The sequence below is a fragment of the Corvus cornix genome, chromosome 4A (genome assembly GCF_000738735.6).
Source record: "Corvus cornix cornix isolate S_Up_H32 chromosome 4A, ASM73873v5, whole genome shotgun sequence".
Lineage (NCBI taxonomy): Eukaryota > Metazoa > Chordata > Aves > Passeriformes > Corvidae > Corvus > Corvus cornix.
The window spans coordinates 16,066,300-16,078,406 of record NC_047058.1 but is presented as its reverse complement, the minus strand read 5'-3'; the positions used below and the strand labels follow the sequence as shown (position 1 = coordinate 16,078,406).

At 54.5% G+C, this 12,107-nt stretch overlaps 1 protein-coding gene across 5 annotated transcripts in view; it reads right to left on the bottom strand.

The window, feature by feature from the left end:
- The window catches only part of DLG3 (discs large MAGUK scaffold protein 3), a 77,553-nt gene that overhangs the window by 56,968 nt on the left and 8,478 nt on the right, over positions 1-12,107 (bottom strand). For all 5 annotated transcript variants that reach the window (XM_039571805.1, XM_039571806.1, XM_039571809.1 and 2 more), the window contains exons 3-4: positions 10,562-10,710; positions 8,808-8,963 (exon numbers count right to left, since the gene is read on the bottom strand). In XM_039571805.1, the coding sequence (XP_039427739.1) occupies positions 8,808-8,963; positions 10,562-10,710 (305 nt within the window). The remainder of the gene's footprint in view (positions 1-8,807; positions 8,964-10,561; positions 10,711-12,107) is intronic.

Here is a 12,107-nt window from a genome sequence, read left to right as displayed (position 1 = left end):
TTTTTATTCTATTAATGATCCCGGATACATCGCCCAGTTGCTGTATCCTCTCTTGTGGCAGCAATGGCACGAGAGCCTTCAATAGACACCATTGGCTGGTTTCTGCAACTCACATCAGGGACAACTAAATGTCTTCCATGGCTGTGCTGGGGGCGGGGAGAGGAGCGATGGAGACCTGAAGCAGGTCCTTACAGCAGGGCTCAGGCTCCCTGCCTGTAAAGGAGAGCCTGGAGGTGTTACTTAATAGCAATCAAATGCAGCAGGCTTTATGGAATTGCTGACAGCCTCACAATGCCCACAGCTGCTCTCCCCATCACCTGGCAGGGATGCTCCTGCCTTGTGTTGGAGCACTTGAAGCATGGGCTGGCCGTGGGCTGCTTTTGTGCACCTCCCTCCACGGCAGGAGGGAGCTTTGCTGCTGCATGGGCACGGCAATTACAGCACTGATGTGTCCCGTGGTCTGTGGGTGCTCACTCCTTCTGTGTGCCTCATTTCCTTCAGAAAATGATGGAGCAGAGGGAAGGTTTGACAGTGTGACCAGGGCACAACTTCACCACTCCACACCAGGGTCACAGCAAGAAATCTCATTGTCTTTAAGAGAATCAGTTGCTGTGTTTTTGGTCCTGTACCTTGATGTCTGCCTTGTGCCTAGTGTGACACCGCCAGAAATCCTGTTTCCCTGCATCCTTCACTAGTCCCAAGATGGGTGTTCTTACATACTTGAGTCTTAGAGGGAGCCAAACACACCCCGCTTGGGCTGTACAAGCCAGTGGAGATCTACTGGCCGGCTCTGCCTAAGCTGAAACGACCTTGGGGCCACAAAGCCCCACAGGCTGACTCTCAGGGGTTCCTCACCAGGACCCATCCCTGTAGGGACAGGTACCCTCCTCAGAGTGGCTCAACGTGTGGCTCTGAAAGGGAGGCAAGGGCTCAGCACCACTCTGTCCAGATCTAGCACAGACCTGCCCAGAGGGACCTTTCCGCACATCCAGGGCTCAGAGATGTCCCCTCCTCGATTATTCCCACCCTGCTTGGGGAACTAGAAGGGGAACCCTGTGGGGTCCACGCATTCTCTCTTTCCCCTGGCCAGCCCTGCTCCAATCTGCCCCTTCCAGATGGAGCAAAGCCCATTCTGCAACTCCCACAGCCCACAGCCAGTGACTCACAGGGATGCTGGTGCCTCATCCGGGCAGTGCTGCCCCAGAACACACTTCCCGGCAGGGAAACCTGCCCAGCCGCCGGGAGCAAAACCAATGCTGGTGTCCCTTGGAGCCACGGGCCCCCGCGGTGAACGGGAGGTGGGCGCCTGGCTGGCCCGGCCCTGCCCCTTTAAGGGAGGAAGATCTGCTCGGAAATTTGTGAATGGCTGTTCCCGCCCCCGCCGCGCGCGCCGCCCGCCCGGCCAATCAGCGCGCGTGCCGCAGGGCCGCAGCCCGCGCACGGCGCTCTCTTAAAGGCGCACTGCCGCCACCCGCCCGTCCCCACACGGCCCGTTCGGAAGCCCCGAGGTGACCTTCGAAGCGGGTCCCAGCCGCGGGGTGAGGAGCCGTTCCTGAGGCACATGCACACCCGTGCCTTCCTCAAGAAGGACACGCTAGCAACACAAGCCTTGGAGGATGGATGGTATTGAGCGGTGATGTGCCAGTTTCCCCTCACCCTGACTTCAGGGCTTGGACATGGGATGGTCAGGTCGCAGGGACTGGACGTCCACATTGGCCAGAGCACACAGCTGGGCTGAGTTTCCCCCAAAGGCCATGAGCTGCCAAGCCATGGTGTGAGGGAGAGCAGGCAGCTGGGAGAGCTGTTTCATCACCCTACTCTTGTTCTAGCCCAGATCAGGAATGCAGGAGCACTCCCACAGCAGCGGAGCCCTAAAGCTTATGAAATCTCCCTGCAGAAACACCCCGAGAGACTTAGCTGTGCGAAATCTACCACTGCACGGTGAGGAAATAGCTGTGCAGTACGTGCCACGGGAGAGGGAATGAACAGTGCAACAATGGGATTGCAATAGACACGTGAAGCAGCGGGCAGAGCTTGCCCCTGGCTTCAGCACTAAACCCAGCTCCAGGGCCTGGGCCTCCCCCTGGCCTCCCCCTGCACTGCAGTGCAGTGCCCCCTCCTTGCTGTGCCACAGCTCCTCCCTCAGTCTGCTGTAGCCTGGGCTGTGAAATGATCTGGTCTAAAAATACCCCTTAAAAGGGGGGGACAGCCTGGCAGGACATTGCCATGTTTCCTGGACACGTGCAGGTGGGAAGCTGGTTGTGAGGCTGGGGAAGCGATGTTGGCCAGGCAGAATGGTCTCCATGCCAGTGCTCTGGGCACAGACATCGGTGTACCTGAGCAGTGCCAGCCCCTACAGCTATCCAGGCCACAGACTGCAGGAGGCCTTTGCCTGAGCCTCAGTACTTGGAATAATTTTTAGGTGCGATGCCAGCGAGACTCCTACAAGGTGCTTTGTACCTGCAGGCTGCAGGGCTCTGGCAGGTGCTGTCCTGGGGCAAATCCTTGCTTCCTGCAACAGGGCAGACAGAGATTGGCTTGAAATGTTGCCACTGCTGCAGCCACGCACGGTTTAACCCTCCCAGAGCAGGCAGAGCAAGGCAAGAGGAGCCAGCACACAGCAGAGAGCACCTTTCCAAGGGCTCACGCTTAGATTCACAAGAGGGATGATTTCCAAACCCACGCTCATTTACTGTCCTCCCCCTGTACTTCCCCTAGCTCCTACTGATGCCGAGGATAATACATCTCGCAGCGTAGCTTGATACTGATCCTCCAAATCCTAAAGACCATAAACCTTCATGAGCAGTTATCGTGGCTGCTCTATTTATAACAGTGCCAGTACTGCCTCTGCCACCAGAATCCTGATCTCTGTCCAGCCTGATGCCATTAAGATGCAGTGACGTTCCCCCAGCTCCAGATAGAAAGCAGCTGGCCTGCCAGGATCTGCCTTCAAGCTTGGTTTGTTTCTCTAAAAATGGTGAGGAGAGCTCATTTGTTTTGAAGAAATGCACCTGGGGGATTTGTCCTCACCCTCCTGAGGTGCTGGGGTGGCTGTGAGGGGGAGTGCAACGTGGATGGGTGGAGGAGAGGGTGGCACATCCCATGCTCTGGGCATGGAGGCTCCACATTTCCAGAGCCCCTGGTGGGTCTGTGCTACAGGAGACAGGCTCCAGCGCTTCCCTTTGGTTGCAGCAGGAATATGGTTCATCACCTGACAAGACAAAGCAGGAAAGGAGGAACCTGGGTGCTGCTGTGTGGACCCTGCATCAGCACATTTGGCAAACTTGATGAGCAGAGCAGACAGAGACCCAGCAGGGACACTGCAGCAGCTCACTGAGCTCCTGGCCAAGGCACTGATGGGCCTAGCCCCTGATCAGTCCCCATCCTGCTGGAGATGCCTGTGAATGGTCTTGGTTCTTGCTTTCAGAGCTACACATGAAACCCATCAGCACGAATGTCAGTGTGCAAGTTGTTCCAGCAGCTGTGCTCTCTTGGGGACAGGCAGACACAGACACTACATGGAGGCAAACAAAGCTGAAGCATTGATCTGGAGGGAGGATGGATGGACTCCAAGCCTGTCTGGATGGCTCTGGAGCATGGCTCTCTGTTGGACACTGCTCAGAGCTTCCCCCTCACTGTTCCCTTTCCACCACCACATGGGGAGTGCTGCATGCACTCACACCATCAAAACAATGACAATGACTTGGGTGAATGGAGACACCATATCCATCAAGATTTTCCTATGCTGCACAGACAGAAACACCTTTGTGTTTGCAAGGATCTTCCTTTAGCTGCTGGTTTTAGACAAAAAGTCCCCAAGTAGAGTAGGAACAGGTGACCATGCATGAGATTTTGGTTTGACAGCCTGGTGGCTCTACTGACTTCTTCATCCTTTGCTGAAGCTGGATATCGAGCTGGGAGAACTGAAGTCTAAGCATGTTCATTTCTGCAGCAGGAACAGCAAGAGCCTCTAGTAAAGCTGAGGCCATTCAACCCCAAAATGTCCACTGAAGTGACAGCTCTTACTGACACAGCCCTTGCTGACCCCACCTTTGAGCAGCAGCATGCCTGGGACACAGGCAGCCGGCTGCCCAGCTGGGTGTCCCCGCTGTGCAGGGCTGATGTGTGGTTCAATCTGCATGTGTTCCTACACACAGACACCCTCTTGAGTTCAGCACTTTGGCTTTTGAGCCTGTGTCTGCAGTGTCAAAACACAAAATTGCTGGAGAGCATCTGAATGCCCTGAAGCGACCTCGAGGCACAAAGTGGCTCAAGTGACCCTGGGCAGCAGCCTCTGGGCCTCTGGGCTGTGGGTTGCTGCTTTTCTTCTCTGCTTCTCCTAAAATAAGCATGCTCTCAATCTTGCATGGGGGATGCAATGGGGAGGGGTCAGTTCCCCCAGGAGCTGGTTGCTTCTGTGCTCCCATTGCTTGAGCATCAGCCACTTCCTGGGATTTTGGGGTTGCAGGGCCAATGCTGATGGGCTCAGGTTGAGATAAAGCAGTGGCCTGGTAAAGTCTGGCTTGCAGCAATGGCTTCAGTTGCCTGCCCAGTCAGCCCACAGAGAGGGCATGGGGTGGTGGGGACAGCAGGGCGCGTGCAACCAAGCAACCTGACAGGGGGCTTTTCTTGCTGGGGCTGCACTCATTGTCAGACTTTGCCAGCAACAGAGATCTGCTACATTTCCCTGACGCCCCATGCAACAGCAAACAGCTCCTTGGTGCTTCCCCTCTCCTGTATCTCACAGAGAAAATGGAGAGCGGTAAGGCTGCAGCCAAGGCAGGGGAGCAGGGAGTTCACAGCCGGCATCTCTGCAGCTGCAGCATCTGCCGCACGCCCATCTCATCCTGTCCCGCTGCTCCTGCCAGGCAAAGGGGCACAGCACGGGCACGCCCTTCTCTCTGGCCAAAGGCATACTGGGAAAGAGGAAAAAACACTTGAGAGAAGGACGGGAGAAGCAGACAGCCGGTCGCCACGCTGGCGGCACAGCTTGCCTTTCTCTGCCAAATGCCCCGGGGAGCTCCATGGACCTCTTTGGCACTTGAGCCGTGACTTATGGGGCAGCCGGATGCATCTTCTTCAGCAGCAGGTGCAGCAGACAGGGCTCCTAACACCCTGACAGGGCGTTTCTGCCAGAGCTGTGTCCTCCCTGGAACACAGGGAGGGGGAGTGGGACATTTCTGGCCTCAGGGCTGAAGCACAGACTGCACCTCTCACGCTGCGGGCACGCTCAGAGGCATCCCACGCACCCGGAGCCTGCCGGAGCAGCAGTGACCCCTGCCAGCGAGGTTTCTCATTCACCGGTGATTCCAGAGCATGCATGGAATGCCTGTCCTCTGAAGCAGCCTTGCTAGTGCTCTCCATCATATCAGGACCTGCTGTTGCTCCGTGTCAGCTGTCAGGCTGAGCAAGGACAGAGCTGTGGCGCTGGCGTCGGGCAGCGCAGCGAGGGACGCCTTGGCCGACGGGAGGGATGCACGGGCAGGCGGAGGGGCGGCGACAGGGATGAAGTCAGAGTGGCTGCAGAGCCGCGCTGGGAAGCAGGAGAGGGGTGGCAGGGGAAGAGCAGCGCTTCGTCGCAGGCGCACAGCTCCGCTCATCAGCGGCATTGTTCCTTTTTCATTTATCTTTACAGCTGGCTGCTCCCTGCATGGAGGATGAAAACGGCGTTTACTGAGAGCAGCAGCCTCCTTGGCAGCCTGGGAGCACAGGCAAGTAACACCGGCCACAGGAGGAGCATCCTCGTGAGTCTTCCCGCTGCACATGCACATAAAGCCCTGAGCAGACCTGCTAAGGCAACGACAGGGCTCGGAAAAAGGTTGGAATGAAGGATTCAGCAAATAAAACCCCACAAGCCCCAGCACTCAGGCAGGATTGCACCTCTGTTAGCCTCAACAGGGCATTTTATCTGGCAAAGTCCCTTTGCTCTTGCCCCATTGAGGACTGAACATCCACTTTCACATGGAGGGATGGTTTCAGCCCACTAAACCTCAACAGGAAGCATATGTTGTTGCTGTATTTACCGGCACCTCTTCCTTTGTAGCAGCCATTTGCACACTGCAGGGCTATTCAGAGCACACCCATATCCTCACCAGCAGGCAGAAATTTCCTGTTCCTGGAAGCATTTGTGTGGAGAGGCAATCTATTTGACATGCATCTTCCTGGCTGAAGCAGGTCACGGTAGCTTTTGCTCTGTTAACAATGCCGTGGAGAGCTGTGGGCAGGGGAGAGGACAAAGCCAGGATAACGGAAAACTTATTTACATTGATGGATGCAATAAGAGAATTGCACTTACTTCAGGTAGGAAAAGCCAGCTCATCTTCTTGCCTTTTATCAGTGGCAGGGTGTCCACTAGAGCTCTTGTTCCTGGGCTGATGGCACCAGGGTGGCAGCTGCTCTGCCCTGCAGCCTGTGCTCCCCTGCCCTAGCATTAACTATCACTTATTATAAAAGCTTCCCTGGTTCTTCCAAGTGCAATCTGCCATCTCAGTTAGTTTTTGAAACCTGCTTTGGAAATGCCTGTGGCAAAAAAAGCACACAATGAAGGCTGGAAAGCAAGAAGTCCCCATGGAGCAGGGCAGGAGCTGGGTGTGTAGGTGCTGTCCTGCATGCTGGGGCTGTTGAGAACCGACAAGGGATGTGATGCTGGCTGGAGCTGAGGTGTCCTCAGTGCCCTCATGCAGGAGTGAAGGATGAGAAACAGGGCGTGTGTCGTGGTCCATCAGCACAGGCTGCCCCAGGCATCTGATCCTGTCTCATGGTCCAAATCGCTGACATGGGGGTCTGCTAGAAATGCTCCCCTCTGTCAGGGCAAGGCCTGTATTCAGCAGTGAAGGTGACATCCCAGGAAAAGGCTCACCACTGTGACAAAGGACTCTGCATCCCAGCACAGGGGCTGCTGCAGAGGAGCTCTGCTGAAGCCTGCAGCTCTCCAGCACTGCTTGGCTCCAGTTTTCAGGAAAGCTGCTGGGTTTCTGCAGAAAGCCAAGTTTCAGGCAGGACTACGGGCAAGGCAAAGCCTGGCATTGAACACTACCATCCTCACAGCTCTCCACCTCCAGCTCCCTGCTCTGCCTGCAGCCATGCTGTGAAATGACCATCCTCTGGGATGAAGGAGGTTGCAGATAAGAGCCCTGCCAGAGCACAGTCCTCCCAGAGTCCCAGTCTGCTCACCCAGGTCCCCATTGTTCCTCCCTCTCAGGGCAGTGACCCCCTGCTTGGGGCTGGCAGCTGCAGTCCCTGCAAATGGGTGACCCCAAAAGCACCAGCACCTGGCACTGAGGACCAGCCCCATGCCAACACAGGCTAGGAAAGAAGGAGGCTGAAAAGAATGACAGGAATTATTTCAGGTCTGGAACAACCTGCCTCAACAGCGAGCGAGTGAAGAAGCCAATCTGTTTAGTTTATCTAAGGGAAAGTTAAGAGGGAACTTAAACGCATCTATAAATACCTACATGTTGGGAACATTTCTGATTGCCAAGGTCCTCTATCCTAGCAAACAAAGGCAGCAAAATTTCCTGATGCTGGGAGCTAAAGCAAGAGAAGTCCAGGCTAACAGTAAAATACACATTTTTAATGTGAAGGATAAATAATCATCAGGCCAGCCAGACCAGGGACAGAGCAGATTCCTCATTGCATGAAGCTTTAAAATCAAAGCTAGGTGTCTGCTGCTAAAGGAGACATTGCAACTCAGCCAGACGTTTGGGGCTGGATGCAAGAGCTGCTGCACGTCATGGCCTGGAACAGTTAGGAAGAAAATCCCTTAAAATCACAACAGAATCTGTTCCCAATTGCTCAGGCTCTCACCCCCTCATGGGTTTTGCCCTTTGACTCCCCTGTGGTGGTGGTTCCCACCCACTGGCAAATGGAAATCGGCAGCCAAGCTCATCTTCTTGTCATATTCAGAAAACCACTCTCGCCCTTGAAAAACTGCTAAAGATATGGTGAATGGTTGAAAATGTAGAGAGAAACAAGAGGAAAAGGAGAAATTAAACAGTAAGAGAAAAAAATGGGGTGTTACCCATTTTATTGCAGTCCAGAAAAAGAAGGGGAACATTTAAAAAAAGGACAGGAAAGAGGCAGTGCAATTTTTGTATTTAAAATACTTTGGAAGAAGACTTAGACTTAGCAAACAAGCATTATTTCAAACTTTGCCAAGAAAAACAACGTTTTCATATAATTTTAAATCTGTGGTGAGCTCCATTCTTCCTGGCCACTTCATCCTTCCCAAAAGTGCATTTTTCCCTTCACTCATCCCTAAAACTCCCCTCAAATGTGTAGCCCAAACGATTTTCTTGCACCAGGTGGAAGCTGAGCTTTACGATGAACATCCAAATAAATGGTGTTTCCAAGTAAACAAGACAGCAGAGAAAAGCTCCCGGGAAGCTGAGGAGCGAACCTGCCATTTAAGAGCTCGGAGAAAAAAATACGGAAATCTGCAACGCGGGAGCGTGCCAGCGCTGGGGGCGAGAGGGATGGGCCTGGGAGGATTTCCAGCTCCACGCAGCCTCTTTATTTCTGCGCCACATCCACCTGCCCCTCTGAGCCCTGAGGGCTGACACGGGGCCACGGCAAGTGCTAACGCAAGGGGATGATTTCAGTGCCATCCAGCCCCTGGCACAGGTGACCGCCTGGTTTCCTGGTGTGAGCATCAGCAGAGCAGCCAGGAGGACACACTGCCAGCCCCAGGGGAGGCAAATGCCATCCCCGCAGTGCTGAGGGTACACGGCCCCGGCGCTGTCCCCTCAGTGCCAGCCTCTGGCAGGGCTGGCAGGGCGGGAGGTGGCGTGGGGCGCACGGAGGCTCACCTGGGGCAGGGTGCTGTGAGAGCTGAGCACCAGGCTGCAGACGCTGGCCGGTGCCTCCGTCCGCCGTGCTGTCACCCTCACCAGCCGTGGCGGTGTCCCTGGAGCACTGTCCCCAGCTCCCGTGGGGAGCCTCTGCTCACGGTCCCGGGAGGAGTCCTGAAACAAGACATGGGGGAACACGTGGGTAGGGGCAGGCCAGCTGCCCTCCAGGCTCTCCACTGCTTCTGGAAGGGCCAAAAATGAGCTTTCCCCCATGCACGGGGAATAGTGTCTTTAGCGATGGTGGGCATCCCATCTCTCGCATCAGTCTGCCTGGCACTGGCCCCAGGGCCAGCAGGGCCACTGCAGGTGATGGTGGATGTTTGCTGGCCAGGGACTCTGGGGCTGTGCCATTGAGGGGCTGCATTTCACGTTTCAGCACACAAGACGCCTCAAACACATTTTTTTGGAGAAAGGAGGAGGGATTTGACAGTGTCAGTGGCTTGGGCTGTGTTCAGTGCAAGCAAGCCCTGAGACTGGATGTTTTTTTCATCCCCCCTGCAGACAGGGCACAGTGGAGGGAGCAGGGGCACCGCTCACACCAGCTGTGCAAGGCCCACAGCTGCTTCCCTGCTTGTTTCCACACTGATTTTTAAATGTCCTTATTGAATGTCACATCTCCTTGGGGATTCACAGACTGGCCTGGCCACAGAGACTGGTGGCTGTTGCCAGCAGAGTTGACTGTTGGGTGGATCAAGGCTACAAGGACACCCAAAAAAACCAAAGCAGGATCCCAGTGCCTATCGTACAACATCACTAAGAATGTGTTCATAACCACATACGAGATTTGTAGGTTTGACTTTAACTAGAGGGACTGGCAATGTGAAGAAGGTCAAGAACAGATGGAACTAAAGTGGTTCCTGAGTCAGAGGGACACGTATCTCCTGCAGTGATTGTGGGCAGTTTTGTCCCTCTGTTTTTGATCCCCAAACTCCTTTAAATTCCTGTTTTTCCTTAGATGATGTCATTCAGCTCCATCTTCCCAGTGTGACACTCAAATCTGCAGTCCCCCCAGGTATATGATGGGGAGCCAGTTCAATCTGTGAGGCAGAAAATGGTGTTTATCTGATAGGGTTATTTCACTGAAAGGAGGAATCCTTGAATTTTTGCATTTCTGCACAAGTGTATCTAGATTAGGGGGATCCCACAGCATCCCATGGTAGGGCAGTGAGTGGGGGATGGAAAGAAGGCCTACAAAGACACGAGGCAATTTTCTTTACTTTGGTGCCTTTGAGATAACTGAGGCCCTACTGCTCAATTCCTGCCTCTCCACCTGGTGCTGTATCTTTTAGATGGCTGTTGAAAATTTAAGAGAATGCAAATAAGAGAGACACAAGTTATCTGGGAGCTGGGAAAAAATCCTGAAATTGGAAACTTGAAAGACTCAACCTACTTCACTTATCAAAAGTGGCTGGATCAGAGAGCTGAAACGCCTCCATGGGAGACAGCGTCAGACGGGAGCAACTAATCCAGCTGCAACTGCAGAGCAGGAGCCAGAGCTGGAGCTGTCTGCATTATGAGTAATTCAATTAACACTTGTGAACCAGAGAGCTTGCCTCATTAATGAGACAAGCTATCACAGAGAATGTGTGGGAACAGCCTGGATGTGAGCTGGGCAGGCTGTGGTGGCCAGCAGCCTGCTGTGCCCCTTGAATCCCTCTCAGTGCAGGAGTGTGCAGGGTCTGGCCCCGCAGCACCACGAGGGTGGCTCTTACCTCAGGTAGGTTTTGGGGCTCTCTGGGTGTGACTGTGGAGCTGGGCTCGCTGTCCCCAAGCTGCTGCCTGGCTGTGCCATGATGTGCATCCAGGCTCGGAGATTGCAGGGGTGCAGAGCGCAGCGTGAAATCATAGAATTCGTGGATATCTGCAAAACAGCAGGAGAAACATCCTCAGGACTGGGAGGCAGCCTGATGCCTGACAGCAGCCTCTGTGGGGTGCAGCACTTGTGACCTCCCACTCTGTCCCCAGGGTCTGAGTCCTCTGTGAGAGGCTGGCACCCTTGGAGAGGGCTCTGCTGGCTCCCTGTGCTGGCTGTGTTGCCCACCACATCCCCTCTGCAAGGCAAGAGGTGTAGTGGGGTGCCTGGCTCACCGTGCAGTGGCTCTGGAAGGCATGGGAATGTCCATGGAGCAATCACCACACAGTCCACAAAGACTAAAAGCAAACTGTGCTCAGCAGCATCAGTCCAAAACCCACCCTATCCTGCTCTCCTCCAGGCTGTGCCAGCCCCAGGTATGGTCCCATGTCCCTTCTGCCCTGAAAAGCCTCCTGCACCAGGCAGCCCCTGCCTGCCTGCCCTGATGCTGATGGGCTTTTCCCTCCCCACCACTGTTCCCCAGCACCCCTGGCCTGTGGAGGGGCTCCCTTCCCAGGGGAACAGGCAGAGAGGGCACAGGGCACTCAGTGTACAAGCTCTAAAGCTGATGACTACAGCTCTGTTATCCCCAGCTCCCTCCCTGGTATCTCCCCTCTTCCCACCCGCACAGTGCCACAAGAGACATCAAACACCCTCATTCTGGGCTCCAAGGACCTGAGTCTGCTGCTGTAAACCGTAGTAGCTCCAAAGAGAGGCATGACAATGGGGTGTCCCAGCCTTCACTGCTCCAGAGAGTTATGGGGTGAGAGTGGGACCTGAGAGCAGCTGCCCAGGTATAGCTCCAGAGGGGCTCTGGGAGCCCAGACCCTCTCCTAGCCCAACCAGGGGGATTTTACCCTCTCCTGGTCACACACAGATGATTCCAGGGAGCAGAAGGGCTGCAGTGGGCTCTGCTCCTCCCTAAGGAAGCCCCCACTGCTGCACACTCAGGCGGCAGCTGCTGGCCCCTGGCAGCCCCCAGTTCATCTCCAGAGCCAGCACCTCCATAGAGGTCAACATATCCATTGCAGAAGCATTTAATTTCAAAAAGGAAACTATATCAAAAGTGAGAACCTGTTTTTATGAAGAAACTGAAAGGGGTAACAAAAACTTGTGGGAGGCTCTGAGCCTATTTAGAGAGACCCACTGGGACAACAGAGCAGACATGCAGCGTCTGGCTGGAGGATACTGTAAAGGCAAAAGGGAGGAAAGCAAGGCTTGACTGCAGAGGAAAAGAGGCTATTGAAAATGAGAAGACATTCATCTAAACTGTTGAAGCTGCATCTAAATGAGAAAACCAGAATGGATGGTAAATGCTGACAGGTTAAAGGTAAAGCTCCAAGAGGTCGGCCAAAAGAGTTTGGTAAACGCCTTCCAAAAGCCATAAAAAAAGTAATAAATCCCTT